Genomic DNA, 20,091 nt, shown 5'->3' on the forward strand with positions numbered 1-20,091 from the left:
ACACACCGCTTTTCTGAACAGAAGAGTTTGACACAGAGAGATACGAGAATCCAGGATATTCCGAACTTCATTAAACACTTTGGAGAAAGAGGGAATTAATTCACTACAAAACAAGCAAAAACAGCTTCGTCCTTCACCCTCACAGGATCGGGGTAAACATAAAGCAACACAACAAAGTAAAATAACAAAGACAAAATAATGAAACTACACAACACTTTCCAGCCTTTTCCGCTGCTAGTACGTTCCTCTCTCTCTCTTGGTTCATGTCTCTCTCGGTCACAGACCCCTACTGGGCAGAAAGCACACTTTAAATACCTGGATTAATTACTGATACACTCTAGGTGCGTGTGCCTACTTAACTAGTAGGCTTGGTCCTCAGACTGCCCTGAACCTCTCCCACAAACCGATCGGTGCCACAGGGTGTTTTGCTGAAAAAGGGACTGGTGCACTTCAGAAAATAGATGGCATCATGAGGAAGGAGGATTATCTACAAATGCAACACCTCAAGTCATCAGATAGAAAGTTAAAACTTTTTACCCACTGAACATCTGAGAGTACATAAAATCTGAAATAAATCTGTCTTCAGCTATTATTTTGAAATGAGCTCTTATGCAAATAAAGTAGATTCCGTAATTAACTTAACAAAGGAGATGTATGGTAACATGAAATGTGTGTAGTTGAAGTGCAACCTCAGCAAACTGATTATCCAGGTGTGGAAACTGAGGGTAATTATCTTATCAACTGTGTGACTGAGCATGAAGTACCTCAGAAGAAAGTGCCATACCATGCCACCGTCACAATCAACAGTAGGAAACTGAAAATGGAAGTGGACTCTGGAGCCGCTTGTTCATTGATAAGTGAAGACACATTTCATTTCCTCTGGCCTGAAGGAACCCCTCAATTAATCAGCGACGACTGTGTTCTGAAACAGTGGTTGAGTGCACCCCTCAGCGTGTTAGGTAAGGTGCTTGTTGACGTGAAATACCAGAAGATGGAGTGCACCTTGCCCTTGCTTGTGATTCAAGGTCGCGGGACCAGTTTGCTTGGACGTGACTGGTTTGGCGCCTTGGGCATAGAGGTTACAGGTGTGTACCAGGTCTGCCAGCAGTCCACAGCGGCTATATTGGCAAAGTATGCTGAAGTTTTTGCTGAGGAGCTTGGGGCTTGTCGGGGTCCTCCTGTCTCAATTGAAGTGGATCCTAACACAGCACCCAAGTTTTTCAAAGCTCGTCCGGTGCCTTTTGCATTGCGGTCAAAGGTAGACGAGGCTTTAGATCGCTTAGTCGAGCAAGGTGTGTTCATGCCAGTGAAACACTCAAGGTGGACCACTCCGATAGTACCAGTCACAAAAAAGGATGGTAGCCTTAGGCTGTGTGGCGACTATCGTTGCACCGTCAACACAGCTGTTAAGCCAGATGTCTACCCACTACCCACTGTGAGTGAGCTCTTTGCAGCTCTAGCCGGTGGTACGGTTTTCACGAAACTGGATCTGAAACAAGCGTACCAACAGCTCCTGTTGGACAATGACGCAGCGGAATTACTGACCATCAACACACATCGTGGTCTGCTCCGTGCCTTGCGCTTACAGTTTGGAGTGTGTACAGCTGTTTCCATTTTTCAACGATTTATGGACACGCTACTAGCAGGTATTCCAGGAGTGAAGCCCTACCTTGATGACACACTCATTGCAGGCCGGACACAAGATGAGCATGATGCACGCCTTGATGAGGTGCTACGCCGTTTTGCCGAGAGTGGGTTGCGACTCCAAAAAGAAAAATGCAGCTGTGCAGTCCCTGAAGTGGAATACCTTGGATTTCGGGTGACAAAAGATGGAATAAGTCCAACGGGTGAGAAGGTGGCGGCTATTCGGAACGCTCCCACGCCAAGCAACAAGACCGAGCTCTAGGCCTTCCTGGGTTTGCTGAATTTTTACAACTGTTTCCTCCCCAATAAGGCCACTGTCCTTGAGCCGCTGCACCGCTTACTGGACAAGTCGGCAGCATGGAGATGGACCGAAGAGCATACAACAGCTAAGCTGCTGCTGCAGGCTGATGGCATCCTGGCACATTATGATGAAAAGAAGCCACTGGTGCTGGTGTGCGATGCCTCGCCCTATGGGCTTGGGGCACTGATGAGTCATGTTGAGCCAGATGGCCAGGAAGCACCTGTGTGTTTCGCCTCACGCACCCTGACCTCGACAGAACAAAATTATGGCCAAATCGACAAGGAGGCACTAGCTGTCGTCTTTGCTGTCAAAAAATTCCACCAATACTTGTCTGGCCGGCCATTTGTGGTCCACACAGATCATAAGCCCTTGCTCGGATTGCTGCATCACTCCAAGCCGATGCCCCAGGTCCTCTCCCCTCGCATGCTGCGGTGGAGTCTGATTCTGGGCGCCAACCAGTATGAGCTGTGTTACCGGCCTGGCAGGCAGGTGGCCAATGCAGATGCCCTCAGCCACTTGCCGTTGCCTTCGGCCACTACGGAAATTCCACAGCCGCTTGAGGTCTTACTGCTAGAGGCCGTTCCAGACGCTCCGGTGCATGCTGAGAAGATAGCAGCCCTCACGGTGAAAGACCCTGTCCTCTCCCGTGTGTTGAGATGGATCTTGCAGGGCTGGCCAGATGGAAACAGTGACAAGCGTTTCAGTCCTTTTTTCTCGCGCCGCCATGAAATGTCTGCTCACAAGAACTGTGTGCTCTGGGGCGATCGGGTGGTGGTTCCAGTACTGGCAAGGGAGGAGGTGCTGGCACTACTCCATGACGCACATCCCGGCATTGTGCGCATGAAAGGTCTTGCGCGCAGCTACGTGTGGTGGCCGGGCATAGATGCTCAGGTGGAGGAGGTGGTGAAGAGATGTTCTACATGCCAGATGTCACGACATAACCCTCCGAGAGCACCTGTGCATCCCTGGGAGTGGAGCTCAGGGAAGTGGTCCTGACTTCATGTCGACTTTGCTGGCCCATTCCAGGGGAAGGTCTTCCTTATTGTGGTGGACTCACATTCAAAGTGGTTGGAGGTGGCGTTGATGAATTCCATGTCATCCGCTGCAGTGATCACCACACTGCGCCAGCTGCTGGCAACCCACGGTTTGCCTGATGTAATTGTGTCGGACAACGGCACAGCTTTTACCTCGGCGGAATTCAAAGGATTCATGGAAAGAAACGGCATCAGGCATGTAACGGTGGCGCCCTACCACCCCTCATCCAATGGGCAAGCGGAACGTATGGTGCAAACAACGAAGGAGGCATTAGGAAGAATCCTGAAGGGAGATTGGCAGACACGGCTGGCTCGATTTCTCCTGGCCCAACACACAACACCACACTCTGGAAAGAGCCCAGCTGAAATGTTGATGGGTCGCCGCCTCACCACGGCCCTTGATTGCCTTCACCTAAATTTTGGGGCGGAAATGCAAGAAAAACAAGAAAAGGCTGCAAGTAAAAGTCTGCGGCAGTTCAAGGAAAGAGAGGCTGTACATATGCGACACTATGGAGGAGGCCCAACATGGGTACCGGGAGCAGTCGTGGAGGCTACAGGACCACTGTCGTACAGAGTACAAACAGCAGATGGCCAAGTGCACAGACGCCATGTGGACCAGCTCAGGGGACGGATGTCCCCAGCTCCTGATGCAGCACCTGTTGCTGCCAGTGGTGTACTGGAATGGCCCTTGGAATACTACCCCACAAGCTTGCCAGTGTCAGACCTCACACAGGTTGAGGCTACTCAAGAAAAGACTCAGCCCCTGCCGCAGGCGCCTCCCAGTTCTCCAGCTGTGGCTGATTTCCCAGTTCTCCCTGCTCAACCCCAACGGCCAACCCGCCAGCGAGTTCTTCCTCGGTGCTTTCAGGACTAAAGTGGGGGGAAGGGGTGTGATGTATTGGGGTTACGTTTGTCAGTGCACGTTCCCTGCACATTTGAGCCTATTAGGCACGCGCCTGGAACAAGCGCACTTTAACTAAGATGGCGCCGTCCAGGAAGAAAGTATGTCCCTAATTACATTATTTTATTTTTTGATTACTGCGTTGTGATTCCGTCTGTTGTGTTTTGCAAGTTAACTTCAGTAAACGCTATGCAACTATATTCTTGTCGTCCATGCCTTGAGAGTTTTACAACGTTTAGCCGATTCAACAGGCATGTTTTGAGATTTTGGTATTTAGTTAGTTGCATTTGTTCAGGATAAACGTTATAAAGACACGTGTCCATCCCATCTTTTTACTTTTTCTTGCACTTAATCTCAATGTAGCATTCTGTTGATCGCTGAAGTGATACATTGTATTCAATTTTTTATTCATTCTACCTACTGTCTGGCACCTACAGCGCAGCCTGTCGTTTATCTGGACTAATTGGCTGCTTTTGAAGGTGACGTCATACAATACTGCGCTCCGGCGCTGAAAAAAAAATAGCACTACACCACTGCCTGCAGGACATGATTCAACCCTACATGCCAGCTCAGCCACTCCACTCTGTTTCACTGAGACAACTTGCCCTCCCTGCCATCCGGGTGAAAGGTTCTCGCTCGTCCCCACCACAGATCTCCATCCGAGCTCCCAAGTGGTGGAATGAACTTTCCATTCCTCTGTGAACCACTCAATCCCTGCTCATTTTACACCATGGTCTGAATACACATCTCTTCAGACTGCACCTGGACTAACTGTCACTACTCTGCAGGGCACTCCCAATCTAGGATCACTCTTATCACTTGTATCCTTTTATCTTGTTCTTTTAGCACTTTCATGTTACATTTGTATCTCCATCCAGCACTTATATTGATGATGTAGCTCACTGTCATGTCTCCCAGTTTGACCTACCAAAACTTTTTCGACCTCCCCTGTGCTTACTGTGTGAACTGGACTCTATTGTGGGTATGGATGAGTGTTACATAATGAGTATCGTACCTTATCGGACCTGTGTTTTGCAGTTGTGCCAATGACCTTCGGCATGCACTTATTGTATATTGCTTTGGATAAAGGCGTCTGCCAAATAAACGTAATGCAATGTAAATCTTTTAGTATAAATTTGCTCAAATAAATTCTGTCCATTATTCCCTCAATTCAGTCCCCTCTCATAACCAATTCCTTAATTCAGTCTCTTTTCAATATCAGTTTTCTCAAATAACAATTCCATACATTATGTGGTGTCTTTATTCGATTTATATAGATAATACCACAGGAAAATAATTAATATATAGTATAAATATGGAAATTGCAAGTAATGAATGACTGACAATTGAATTATTTTTTAAATCTCCATTTAGATTCTTATTGATTGTTCATGTCACGGTGCGTGCGTGGGTTAGGACCCAAATGCGGAGAGGGAAAAACTCAAAGCTCCAAAAGATCAGAACAAAAGACTTTACTTTAGAAAAAGGGAACAAAAGGGAACAAAAGGCCTCGCAGGGCAACTCTCAAAAACACAGACAAACTTCAAAAAAACACAGGAACAAGGAAAAAGCAGAAAATCCAAAAACACAAGGGAACCAGAATGTGGGCAGGAATACACAAGGCAGGAACATGCGCGACCGAGCACAACCAGACCCAATCAACAACAAACCAACAACGAGCAAGGATCCAGCAGTGAGTTCAGGAGACGGGAAACTTAAAAAGGCAGACACAGACGAGACACAGGAGGGCACAATGAACAATCAGGCCACAGAGAGGGAAGGGAAAACGAGACACCCAGCAAACAATAATGGGATAATTGGAAACAATAATACAATTAAACAGGACACAAAACAGGGGCAATATAGCTCAGGATGTAAGAACGATTGTCTGGCAGTCGGAGGGTTGCCGGTTCAAACCCCGCCCTGGGTGTGTCGAAGTGCCCTTGAGCAAGACACCTAACCCCTAACTGCTCTGGCAAAGGAGAGGCATCAATTGTAAAGCACTTTGGATAAAAGCGCTATATAAATGCAGTCCATTTACCAAAACAGAAGTGCCGCCATCTGGCGGCCCAACAAGGAAACACAGACGGGAAAACGCAGATCCATGACAGTTTATGTTCACTGTAGTTAAAGTATCATTTTTATTAGAATTTATAATCCGAAATATTAGTTTGACCAGTCTCTGAAACTACTGCAAACCAAAAATGCTTTACTCACTGAGGTACAAGCTTATGTGAAACAAAATAAATGCTACAGAAAAAAAAAACATATGCTTGCCATTACCATTTCTTTGTCTAGGAACCCCAAGGATGAGATGGCAATGGCTGGTCCAATAAGTGACATTTGTTGACCAATCTGCACACAGGGAGAGTTTCTGAAGGGCATTCCAGGACGCAGTCCTGAACTGTCTGATACATCCATCTTTCACAGGCAACAATCAGAATCCTGACACATTGGGCACGCTCATAGAATGTGTCCACCAATAACTTGTCTCCGCTGTGATCTTCAATTAAACTTTCCGCTGATTACCTCATCTAGCCTTGAGGTGGCTGCACCTGTCTGCACAATGCGTCATAGGATAGAGAGAAAAGAATGATAGCAGAGACTAGGTTTCCCCAACAACGACTGAACAGCAGAATTCAAAAAGTTAAATAACAACAGACCTCATTAAAACACTGTTCTATATATTTATTGCCTTATGATATTTTTGTAAATATCTAAGAGAAAGACTCATTTTGGAAAAACACAGGAACATTAATAATTATTTTTATCACTGTAACCTAAAATGTAATCAACATTTTTTACTCTCTTGAATATGAATAGCAATCTCAACACAGGATAAAAAAGTGACTCATTCCAGTTTGCATCTGTCTGGGTTTTCCCGCTCTGAATGTACTATAAGGGCCATGTTTTCATACATCAGGCATCGCAACCCATACCCCGCAAAGTTTTGCGTGAAACTAAAAAAACATAATGTAAACCAAAGCAGGCCACTAGAACAAGATAGGCTAATATTACTTCCGGTAATATCTAAAACTGTGTGGCATCTTTGAATCATTTAGTTCTGCTGTTTAGAATAATTATTGTATTGTTGTCATTTTATGAAAACATCTGTAGGCGGATATTGATTTTCCTGCCTGAACAAAGTACAAACATTCACTTTAGAGCATGTGTTTTCTGACTTATCATTCTAAAGATCCTCCGGCGGATTTGGTTCAGTTTCAGACCATAAACTAGGGGATTTAGGATGGGTGGAACAATGAGGTAGTCCAGGGACATGACATTGCGGAGAGCATGCAGACGGTCGGTGGGACCATAGCGAGCATACATGATGTCAAAACCGTGTGCGATTAAGAAATTGGACAGAGCGATTGAATGGGGCAAACAGGTCTGCATGAACTTACTTCGTTCTTTCGGCGATCGCACACATGCTCTGATGATATAAATATAGGAAATCACAACCAGCACTACTAGCGAAAGTTGAACAACCATGAGAATGTACCCGAATATGTTGTTGATAGAGGTGTCCACACACGACAGCTTTACCACGTCCCAGGCAGTGCAGTAAAGCTTATCGATGTTGAATCCACAGAGGGGAAGTCTGGCTATCATGCCCACCACAACAACTGATTCACAGATGGATGAAAGCCAGGTTAATAACAGTAATTTAATCACCGTCTGAGGCGTGATGATTGAGTGGTAATTGAGCGGCTTGCATATCGCGATATACCTGTCGTAAGCCATCACTGCTAACGTACCCCATTCGCAGTACGCGTAGCTGTATATTAGAAAAATTTGACCCAGACACGCTTTATACGAAGTAACACTTAAGTCAGATAAAAGGTCCACCAATATTTTAGGATATAATATGGAGGCACCAAGTATACCATTTATACACAAGTTGCACAGGAATACAAGCATGGGCTCATGGAGCGTTTTATCCAAAACAACTGTCCCAATCACAGTCAGGTTCGCTAAAACAGTAAAAATGTAAACAAGAAGAATGAGGATAAAGTATGTGCGCTTGCTTGACACTGTCTCATTCAGTCCTTGTAGAAAAAACAGTATTTCAGTTGAATTCCCCATGGTACTTTTATAGCGGACGTGTAAAAAACGCCGTGGAGGTTTCGAGATGTTCTTGCATCGGCTCTTCCGGTGATGATTTCTCCTGAATCGAAAACAGGAAAAGTACAGGCGATCAGCAATAAGCAGACTGCTTGTTGGTACGTAGGCTTGTAGCCTTCCTATTCCTAAATCATCAAGCTCGGAAATTACATGTTCACAATGGTTGTCGTTTGAATAAATTACAACGATCTATAAGGCTGAAATCCTCCAACTGCTCTTGAAATTAACATACATACCTTCATATTTCGAAAATTAATATATGTCCTTATGTTCAAGCTGAAGGACTGACGACTTAATTTGGTTTCTAACTACATAGAGAAAGCAACACGGAGAAACACTTAATGTCTGCGCCCGCCGTATTGGCTTTATATCTGGATTGTGTAAATGCCCTTTGAGATTTGCCAGCTAATCTTCGAATCTGCCTAATGACCTGAAGTCCTGAGAGAGCAAACAAAAGAAAAATAACACATGCAAAATGTGATGATGATGCTTATATAGATAATTAATCATCAAAAGGGAAATTCCCATTGTCATCAGTGCAGAACATTACATTAAAATTGAGACTTTAAATACATACAAATCACAGCCTAAGAAAACATTAAAATAACGACTTAAAAGGACAGGCACAGGGGACCTGACGACTGTAACTACAGAACTGCACAACGCCCTTAAGAATAGAATGCGTGTACTTTGCATGCATGAAAAGTGGTTTGTATAACACATATATGTCCACAGTTCAGTACCTGTTTCCTTACAGATATGACTCTTATGAGCATACAGACAAAAAAACAGGACTTTTTATTCAGGACAGACAGTTTGCTATTCAGTTTGCAGTGACACAATTATAAAACGCTGTACAGTTACTTGCTGCGCCTGTTTAGATTCAAATACACTGGTTCAGGATCTCTTGCTGTTACATTGGAGTATCGGTAAGAATACACAGAATCCGAACATCCGGTTAATATTTTAATGACATACAAAAGATAACAATATGAGCACAATCCGGGGCTGTTATAATATTCATTTATTATAGTTATTTGAGTGTATCAATTCAGGGTGTGGTTGCTAAAAAGTAAATGGTATATGCATACATTATAAACAAAGTGATTATTTAAGTGTAGTAATATACACTTAAATATTAAAACAGCTTAGTCCTTCACCCTCACAGGATCGGGGTAAACATAAAGCAACACAACAAAGTAAAATAACAAAGACAAAAAAATAAAACTACACAACACTTTCCAGCCTTTTCCGCTGCTATCTCTCTCTCTCTCTCTTGGTTTTATGTCTCTCTCTCAAACCCCCAGACAAACACTTTAAATCCTGGATTAATTCTGATACACTCTAGGTGCGTGTGCCTACTTAACTAGTAGGCTTGGTCCTCAGACTCCTGAAACCCCTCCACAAACGATGGTGCCCGGGTGTTTTGCTGAAAAAGGGACTGGTGCACTTAGAAAATGATGGCATCATGAGGAAGGAGGATTATCTACAAATCTGAAGTAACACCTCAAGTCATCATAAAAATTAAAACTTTTTGGACAACTGGCACTTCCAGAGGGATGATAAAATACCCCAAATTTAACAATCAAGACTGCCCCAAATACTAAAAAAAAAAAAACTTTTTAAAAACATCTGAATTAAAAAAAATCTGAAATAAATCTTTTTTATTATTTTAATTAAAATTTATTTTTTTAAAATACACAGGCGTGTTAAAAAACCCAAAGCCCCCTCTTAAAACCCCCCTCCCCCCGGGTGATGGAAGATTAACTATTTCCCTTCTGTGTTAAAGGCTGCCCGGGAAAATTGGGGTTTAAAAGGGCCCTTTTTCAAAAACCAAATAAAGTAAAATACAAATTCTTAAAAAAGGTTTTTTTTGGGTGTGTGAAAGGGGGGAAAAACATTCTCTGTTTTTTCCCCTCTTTCCCTCCCCCCCCCCCACCTTTTTTTTTTCCCCCCCCAGATGATTTTCGGCCCCCCTTTTTAAAGGAAGGTGGCTCAATCAACCCTTTTTCCCCCCACCCAAAAAAAAACCCCCAACCCCCGGACAAAACAGCCCCCCTGACCCCCTTTAAAAATCTGGGGGCCCCGTTTAAAACTCACCCCCTCTCATTGTGACCACCCCCCCCTTTTATCCATCTAAATTCCCAATCTTCTCCAGGGAGCCCCTTTCCCCCTATCTTCCCCTTTTTAATTTTTCCCTCTCTCTCTCTTTTTTTCCCTCTTTTTTGGGGCTTTTACCCCACTAAAAAAACCCCCACCTTAGCCCCCCCGGGGAAAATTTATGCCCCCTTTCCTTCCCCCTTTCTGAAAAAACCCCTCGACGAGCAGTTCTTAAACAATTAACCTTTTTTTCTCCATCAGAAAAACCTGTAGCCCCCCCAAAGTGGCTTCCCGATCTGGGCTCAACAAGACTGCTCCGGCTGTGGGGAGGCACTTGCCACAAAAAGCCTCCTGCCCCTCTGTCCAATCCTTCTTTCCTGTCTGCAGCTTTTAACTCAACCAAAAAATACCCTCTCCACCTTGGCTGGGATGGGGCCCCCGGGACTGCCTTTTTTTGGTTTTTTTTGAGAGGGGACCTGGGGAGGTCACCGGGAAAGGGGGTTCCCCCTTTTCAAACCCTTTGTTCGGGGAGTGCCCGGGATCGGGGGGGGTCCTCTGTGTTCTCCCCCAGATTCTTGGTTTCAATTAATTAAAAGGGTTTTTTCCTATCATTTTTTATGCAGATGACACACAACTCTTCTTTTTTTTCCCCCCCGGGGTTTTAAATGATAGATCTTTTCCCTGCCTGGCTGACACCCCCAAATGGTTTAAACCATCGAAATCAACCTAAACAAAAACTGACTTCTTCTTCCACAAACCTCCTTGCTTGTGAACTCTCAATCCAATTTGGCCCTTTTCGCCTCTCATTCAAGCGGGGGTCTGGTGAAAATGGGGGCCCCCAAGGGGGCCCCTCAGGCAACATCGGTCCTGCAGTTTCCCCCCTTTACCCCTCAGGAGGTTCCATACCCCCGGCTTCCCCCACCCGCTCCGGCTTAAAACCCCCCCTTGATTACTCCTCTCTCCCTTTTCAAAAACCCGCCACCCCTTTTCCAAACCCGCCCTCAGATATTAAAGCCTGCCGTCATAAAACCTCCCAAATTTGTCCCCTTTGTGCGGCATTTCTGGGGTTTTTGGTCAAAACCCCGTTGCACCCTGCCGCCCAAAGGACCCCTCCCGGGGCAGGCCAAAATTTTTTATTAACCCTCTGCAGCAGCGGGCGTCCCCCCCCCGCCCGGGAACGGTTCCAAACCGTCCCAGTTGACAAACTCCCCCCCCTTTGACCCCCCCTACTATCCCCTTTCCCGGCGTCAAATATTTTGCAACCAGAATAAACCAAATTGTGATATTATAATATAATTTTTTAAAAAATTAAAAAAAAAAACCCTTTTTTTTTTTTATGGCCCCATCCCCGCATTTTTAAAAATTTTTTTCCAACCCAATCTTCTCCCATTTGGCTTTCAATGTTAAGGAAGTGCATTTTTCACAGAAATCCCTTTCAAAATAGAATTGATTAAAAAGTGTTCACATTGTTGTTTGCATTTTTGCATAAGTTTGGATGGCTAAATTGAATGAAGAAGTAAAAATTTGGCAAGTCAGCCAGTGTATGTAAATTTTGGCCTGCTGATTTGGTTGGGACCTTTTTGCGATTTGGCTCAGCCTTAGATTGAAAAACATGTTTTTACCTTTTCCCCCTTATTTGCTAACCCCCCAAAGCGCTTTTCGCCTATTTGCAACCAGAGCCCCGGCGCCTACTTTTTTAACCTGGTCGCTTTCGGTTTTTGTCCTGCCGCAGGTTCCGAAAAAGCACCCACCAGAGTATGGCATGGAGGAAAAAAAAACTTTGGGGGTGGGACCCCATAGTCTATGTAGGGAAAAAATTTCTCATAAAAAGGTATTTGTAGCCTTTTCTAATTTTACAGGGGGTAAATACAAAAATTTTAATTACTTCTTTAGTTTATTTCTTCAATTAATGTAAAATAGGTAGCCAATCTCACGCAAAAATGTACTTGAATTTAGGTTTGCTCAATCAAAGGTAAATGTGAAAAATTTTATCAAAGCAAAATTTTCCTGCCCTCTAACCCCCCTGAAAATTTTTTTTTAATTAAACTTTTTGTTATATATTTATTGATTCCCGCGCCGCGAATGAAATAGGGGATCGGGTTTTTTAAAGTACATTGTGTCAAAATGATTCAGACTTTTTTTCTCCTAAATTTAGCAGTCTTCCGTTATCATGATTTTTGTGGTAACTATTTTCAACCAACGCCCCCGGTAATCAACAAAAAATTTTTTGAAGTTGCCGTGGTTTTGGACGGTTTCTTATCTTTGGCTTCTCTCCTGTCTTCTCAAACTGGCTGGTCTACATCGCGCATTCTTCTCCAATCCTGCCCGTCCAGTCTTAAACTCGTCTTTGACTAACACATGCAATCAAATCTCTTTCATCCGTGCTGACTGTGTGTGGGGCTTCGACTGTTAAATACGAACGTAATTCTCGTTAGTCATCATTAATGTCTTTTGGCATGTTTTGAGATTTTGGTATTTAGTTTGTTGCATTTGTTCGGATGAACTTTTTTTTTAAGAAGAAGAAGAAAAAACGTGTCCTTGTTTTAAATATATTTCACTTCCTTTTTTTAAAAATTGCCTGGATTGTGTTATAGTAATTTTATGCCCAATAAAACATGCACGTTATAAAACACGTTCCCATCCCATCTTTCTTTTTCTTGCCTTAATCTCAATGTAGCATTCTGTTGATCCTGAAGTGATACTTGTTTCATTTTAATTCATTCTACCTCTGTCTGGCACCTGCCAGCCTGTCGTTTATCTGGGACTAATTGGCTGCTTTTGAAGGTGACGTCAATAATACTGCGCTCCGGCGCTGAAAAAAATAGCCTCACCGCCTAGGAGCGTTCCCCAATGCCATCAGCCCTCCCTCTTTTCATGGGACAACTTCCCCTCCCTGCCATCCGGGTGAAAGGTTCTCGCTCGTCCCACCACAGATCTCATCCGAGCTCCCAAGTGGGGAATGAACTTTCCATTCCTCTGTGAACCACTCAATCCCTGCTCATTTTACAGGTCTGAATACACATCTTTTTAAGACTGCACCTGGACAACTGTCACTATTAGGGCACTAATCAGGTCCTCTTATCACTTTATCCTTTTATCTTTTTTTTTAGCACTTTCATTTACATTTATCCCATCCCCTTATATTGAGTGTGGCTGCTTCATTCTATTTGACCTACAAAACTTTTTTAACCCCCCTGTGCTTACTGTTGAACTGGACTCTATTGTGGGTATGGATGAGTGTTACATTGAGTAAGACTATGGATGTGTTTTGCAGTTGTGCCAATGACCCGGCATGCACTTTTGTATATTGCTTTGGATAAAGGTGTCTGCCAAATAAACGTAATGCAATGTAAATCTTTTAGTATAAATTTTCAAATAAATTCTGCCATTACCCCCTCAATTCAGTCCCTCTCTAAAATTCCTTAATTCAGTCTCTTTTCAATATCAGTTTTCTCAAATAACAATTCCATAAATTGTGGTGTCTTTATTTGATTTATAGATAATACTACAGGAAATAATTAATATAGTATAAAAATGGAAATTGCAAGTAATGAATGACTGACAATTGAATTATTTTTAAATCCTTTAGATTTTTTTTGATTGTTCTTTCACTGCGTGCATGGGGGACCAAATGCAGGAAAAACTCAAAACTCCAAAGTCAGAAAAAGACTTTACTTTAGAAAAAGGGAACAAAAGGGAACAAAATGCCTCGGGCAACTCTAAAACACGGAACAAAAAGGAAAAGCAGAAAATCCAAAAACCAGGGAACCAGAAAGTGGGCAGGAAACCAAGGCAGGTGCGGACAAGGCGACCGACCCCGACGAGCGACCGGGGCGACCGAGCGCGACCGAGCACAACCAGACACAATCAACAACAAACCAACAACGAGCAAGGATCCAGCAGTGAGTTCGGGGGGGGAAACAAATAGGCGACACAGACGAGACACAGGAGGGCACAATGAACAATCAGGCCACAGAAGGGAAGGAAAACGAGACACCCGCAAACAATAATGGGATAATTGGAAACAATAAAATTAAACAGGACACAAAAAAGGGGCAATATACTCAGGATGTAAGAAAAATTGTCTGGCAGTCGGAGGGGTTTCCGGTTCAAACCCCCCTGGGTGTGTCGAAGTGCCCGAGCAAGACACCTAACCCCAAAATGCTCTGGCAAAGGAGGGCATTTGTAAAGCACTTTGGGTAAAGCGCTATATAAATGATCCATTCCATTTCCCAAAAAAGAAGTGCCGCCATCTGGCGGAACAACCGCGGGAAAACGCAGATCCATGACAGTTTATTTCACCTAGTTAAAGTATCATTTTTATTAAATTTATAATCCAAATATTGTTTGACCAGTCTCAAAACTGCAACCCAAAAAAGCTTTCTCCCGGGTACAACATGTGAAACAAAATAAATGCTACAGAAAAAAAACATATTTGCCATTACCATTTCTTTGTCAGACCCAGGATGAATGGCAATGGGGGTCCAATAAACATTTTTGCCAATCTGCACACAGGGAGAGCTTCTGAAGGGCAGCCCAGGCCAGTCCTGATCTTCACCATCTTTCCCCAAAGGGAACAATCAGAATCCTGACACATTGGGCAGCTCATAGAAATGTGTCCCCAATAACTTGTCTCCACTGTGATTTATTTAATTAAACTTTCCCTGATTCCTCATCGGCCGGGTGGCTGCACCTGTCTGCACAATGCGTCATGGATAGAGAGAAAAAAATGATAGCGAGACTAGGTTTCCCCAACAACGACTGAACAGCGATTCAAAAGTTAAATAACAACAGACCTCATTAAAACACTGTTCTATATATTTATTGCCTTATGATATTTTTTTAAATATCTAAGGAAAGACTCATTTTGGAAAAACACAGGAACATTAATAAAATTTTTTTTATCACTGTAACCTAAAAAGTAATCAACATTTTTACTCTCTTGAATATAATGCCCAAACTCAACACGGGATAAAAAAGTGACTCATTCAGTTTGCATCTGTCGGTTTTCCCGCTCTGAATGTACTATAAGGGGCCCTGTTTTCATACACCGGCATCCAACCCTACCCCAAATTTTGGTGAAACTAAAAAAAAATAATGTAAACCAAACCCGGCCACTAAACAAGAAGGCTAATATTTTGGTAATATCTAAAATTGTGGCATCTTTGAATCATTTATTCTGCTGTTTAGAATAATTATTGTATTGTTGTCATTTTATGAAAACATCTGTGGCGGATATTGATTTTCCCTGGAAAAGTCAAACTTCACTTTGAGCATGTGTTTTCATTATCATTCTAAAGATTCTCCGGGTTTGGTTAGTTTCAGGCCATAAACTAGGGGATTTAGGATGGGTGGAACAATGAGGTAGTCCAGGGGCATGACATTCGGAGAGCCTCAGACGGTGGTGGGACCATAGCGCGTGTACATGAGGTCAAAACCGTGCGATTAGAAATTGGAGGAGCGATTGAATGGGGCAAACAGGTCTGCATGAACTTCTTCGTTCTTTCGGCGATGCGCACATGCTCTGATGATATAAATATGGGAAATCCCCAGCACTACTAGCGAAAGTTGAACAACCAGGAAATGTACCCGAATATGTTGTTGATGGGTTCCACGACAGCTTTACCACGTCCCAGGCATGATAAATATCGATGTTGAATCCACAGAGGGAAGTCGGCTATCTCCCACAACAACTGATTCACAGATGGATGAAAGCCAGGTTAATAACAGTAATTTAATCCCTCTGAGGCGTGATGATTGAGTGGTAATTGGGGCTTGCATATCGGATATACTGCGTAAGCCATCACTGCTAACGTACCCCATTCCATCGCGTGCTGTATATTAAAAATTGACCCAGACACGCTTTTTTCGAAGTAACATTAATCAGATAAAGGTCCACCAATATTTTAGGATATAAATGGGGGACCAAATAACATTTATACACAAGTTGCACAGGAATACAAGCACCATGGACGTTTTTCCAAAACAACTGTCCCAATCCGATCAGGTTCCTAAAACATAAAATGTAAAAGAAGTGAGGATAAAGTAGTGCGCTTTTTGACATTCTATTAGTCCTTGTAGAAAAAACAGTATTTCGTTGAATTCCCCAGGACTTTTAAGTGGACTTAAAAAAACGCCGTGGAGGTTTCGAGATGTTCTTGCATCGGCTTTGGGATGATTTCTCCTAATCAAAACAGGAAAAGTAAGCGATCAGCAATAAGCAGACTGCTTGTTGGTACGTAAATTGCCTTTCCTCATCAAGCTCAAATACATGTTCACAGTGGTTTCGTTTGAAAAATTCAAGATCTATAAGGCTGAAATCCTCCACTGCTCTTTAAATTAACATACATACCTTCATATTTCGAAAATTAATATAAATGTTATGTTCAAGATGAAGGACTGACGACTTAATTTGGTTTTCTCATAGAAAGCAACACGGAGAAACACTTAATGTCTGCGCCCGCCGTATTGGCTTTATATCTGGATTGTGTAAATGCCCTTTGAGATTTGCCAGCTAATCGCAGTCCTCTTTGAATCTGCCTAATGACCGAAGTCCAAGAGAGCAAACAAAGAAAAATAACACATGCAAAATGTGATGATGATGCTTATATGATGAATAATCATCAAAGGGAAATTCCCATTGTCATCAGTGCAGAACATTACATTAAAATTGGACTTTAAATACATACAAATCACAGCCTAAAAAACATTAAAATAACGACTTAAAAGACAGGCAGGGGACTGACGACTGTAACTACAGAACTGCACAACGCCTTAAGAATAGAATGCGTGTACTTGCATGCATGAAAAGTGGTTTGTATAACACATAATGTCCACAGTTCATACCTGTTTCCTTACAGATATGACTCTTATGAGCATACAGACAAAAAAACAGGACTTTTTATTCAGGACAGACAGTTTGCTATTCAGTTTGCAGTGACACAATTATAAAACGCTGTACAGTTACTTGCTGCGCCTGTTTAGATTCAAATACACTGGTTCAGGATCTCTTGCTGTTACATTGGAGTATCGTAGAATACACAGAATCGACATCGGTTAATATTTTAATGACATACAAAAGACAACAATATGAGCACAATCCGGGGCTGTTATAATATTCATTTATTATAGTTATTTGAGTGTATCAATTCAGGGTGTGGTTGCTAAAAAGTAAATGGTATATGCATACATTATAAACAAAGTGATTATTTAAGTGTAGTAATATACACTTACAAAAACGAAAACTTATCTACTTAAGTAGATAACAAGGATGTTAACTGATGAAAATTAACTATGGCTGCAATAAAGTTAGGCTATATTTAAAAGGCACCGCGTTGAGACTGCTATTCATATTCAAGAGTGTAAAAAATGTAGATTACATTTTAAATTGCAGTGATAAATATAAAATTCATAATGTTCCTGAGTTTTTCCAAAATTAGTCCATCTCTTGGATATTTACAAAAATATCACCTAAATATATATATATATATATATATATGTATATATATATATATATATATATATATATATATATATATATATATATATATAATATGGCAACAAATACGTAGAACAATGTTTTTAGTGAGGTCCGTTATTTAAGTTATTGAATTCTGGTGTTCAGTCAGTTGGGGAAACATAGTCTCTGCTATCATTCTTTTCTGCCTATCCTATGGCGCATTGTGCAGACAGATGCAGCCATCTCAAGACCAGATGAGGTAATCAGTAGAAAGTTGTGTTTGAAGATCACAGTGGAGAGAAGTTATTGGTGGACACATTCTATGAGCGTGCCCAACTTGTGGGGATTCTGATTGTAGCCAATAAAAGATGAATGTATGAGACAGTTCAGGACTACATCTTGGACTGCCCTTCAGAAGCTCTCCCTGTGTGCAGATTGGTCAATAAATGTCACTTATTGAACCTGCCATTGCCGTCTCATCCTTGGGGTTCACAGAAAACGAAATGGTAATGGCAAGCATATTTGTTTTTTCTGTAGCATTTATTTTGTTGCCCATAGACTTGTACCTCGGTGAGTAAACCATTTGTGCATTTGCAGTAGTTTTAGAAACTAATATTACTGTTCATAAATTCTTATGAAATTGATAATTTAACTTTTTTCCAATGAAAAGTCAGAAATATAGAAAATCATAAAGATTCTAAATATAGATTTTTAAAATAATTCTATTGTCAGTCATTGATTACTTGCAATATTCATATTCATAATCACTGGAAAATCCACTATGTATGGAAAAAGGGTGAGGCTTTTCATCTAAGGGGGTGGCAGCATCATGTTGTGGGGGTAAATGTTAATTGGACTGGATTTATATATAAAACGCTTTTATCCAAAGCGCTTTACAATCGATGCCTCTCATTCTCACACACACAAACACCAACAGTGAAAGGCTTCCATGCAAGGCACCAATCAACTCGTTGGGAGCAATTAGGGATTAGGAGTCTTGCTCACAGACACTTTGACACGCCCAGGGCGGGGAATTGAACCGGCAACCCTCCGACTGCCAGACAACCGCTCTTACCTATTGAGCTATGTCGCCACACACTGCAACACACTGCTTTTCTGAACAGAAGAGTTTGACACAGAGAGATACGAGAATCCAGGATATTCCGAACTTCATTAAACACTTTGGAGAAAGAGGGAATTAATTCACTACAAAACAAGCAAAAACAGCTTCGCCCTTCACCCTCACAGGATCGGGGTAAACATAAAGCAACACAACAAAGTAAAATAACAAAGACAAAATAATAAAACTACACAACACTTTCCAGCCTTTTCCGCTGCTAGTACGTTCCTCTCTCTCTCTCTTGGTTCATGTCTCTCTCGGTCACAGACCCCTACTGGGCAGAAAGCACACTTTAAATACCTGGATTAATTACTGATACACTCTAGGTGCGTGTGCCTACTTAACTAGTAGGCTTGGTCCTCAGACTGCCCTGAACCTCTCCCACAAACCGATCAGTGCCACAGGGTGTTTTGCTGAAAAAGGGACTGTGCACTTCAGAAAATAGATGGCATCATGAGGAAGGAGGATTATCTACAAATGCTGAAGCAACACCTCAAGTCATCAGCTAGAAAGTTAAAACTTGGCCGCAACTGGCACTTCCAGCAGGGCAATGATCCTAAGCATACCTTCAAAGTTGTAACAATCTAAAGGCAATGCCACCAAATACTTAAAAAAAAACAAAAAACTTTTTACACACTGAACATCTGAGAGTACATAAAATCTGAAATAAATCTGTCTTCAGCTATTATTTTGAAATGAGCTCTTATGCTTGTTTTCAAATACACAGGACGTGATGTTAAAATCCAAAGTGCCACCTCTTAAAACTCCCGTGCTCCCGGTGGTGATGGAAGACTTAAACACTGACCTACGCTACTCCGATGTTGAGAAAGGCTGTCCAGACACGTCATTGGGGTTGTCAAGTGGGCTCCTACTTTCATCAACGTTTCGCTGACTGGGCCCACGACGTCTCCAGTAGGCTCAGCGGTGCGTTCTGGCGTCCCAGAACCACCCCCCTCTGCATCTGCCTAGCCGGCTTATTTGGGAGACCAGCTGGGGTCTTTTCTCTTCAGCCAGAGCCACTGGCTACTCCGCTCTGCCACCCCTGTCCACTGATCCCCAGGTCCCTCATCAGTCTTATAGTTGATGTTGCCACGAAACCCCGACATCCAGCTTCTACAGGGCAGATCTTTGCGCTCCAGCCCCGCTGTTTTGCCTCCGCTGCAAGCTCTGTATATCGCAGTTTCTTTCTTTCGAAGGCTTCCTGCACAGCGTCCTCCCAAGGGACTGTGAGCTCCACAAAGTACACCATGCGTTGAGAGTTGGACCACAGGACCAGATCAGGCCTCAAGTTGGTGATGGCTATCTCTGATGGAACTATAAGCCGTTCGCCCACGTCCACCAGCATCTGCCAGTCCCGGGCTACCTCCAGCTGTCCAAACCTGGCCCTTGGTGGGATCTTCAGTTGTT

The 20,091-nt window shown here is 42.7% G+C and overlaps 1 protein-coding gene and 1 long non-coding RNA gene across 2 annotated transcripts; one reads left to right on the plus strand and one right to left on the minus strand.

Annotated features, from left to right (window-relative positions):
- The first annotated feature begins 820 nt into the window (after window positions 1-820).
- On the plus strand, window positions 821-3,853 carry LOC135235743 (uncharacterized protein K02A2.6-like). The gene is given in 1 exon segment (XM_064301529.1): window positions 821-3,853. A coding segment is annotated over 1 exon segment (3,033 nt).
- Window positions 3,854-5,337: 1,484 nt separating this feature from the next.
- LOC135236390 (uncharacterized) lies at window positions 5,338-8,359 on the minus strand. The gene is made up of 2 exons (XR_010324573.1): window positions 8,242-8,359; window positions 5,338-8,048 (listed from the first exon to the last, which is right to left on the minus strand). It is a non-coding gene; the product is annotated as an uncharacterized LOC135236390 (long non-coding RNA).
- Window positions 8,360-20,091: the final 11,732 nt, after the last annotated feature.

Source organism: Anguilla rostrata, chromosome 12, assembly GCF_018555375.3.
Source record: "Anguilla rostrata isolate EN2019 chromosome 12, ASM1855537v3, whole genome shotgun sequence".
In the NCBI taxonomy this organism is placed as follows: Eukaryota; Metazoa; Chordata; class Actinopteri; order Anguilliformes; family Anguillidae; genus Anguilla; species Anguilla rostrata.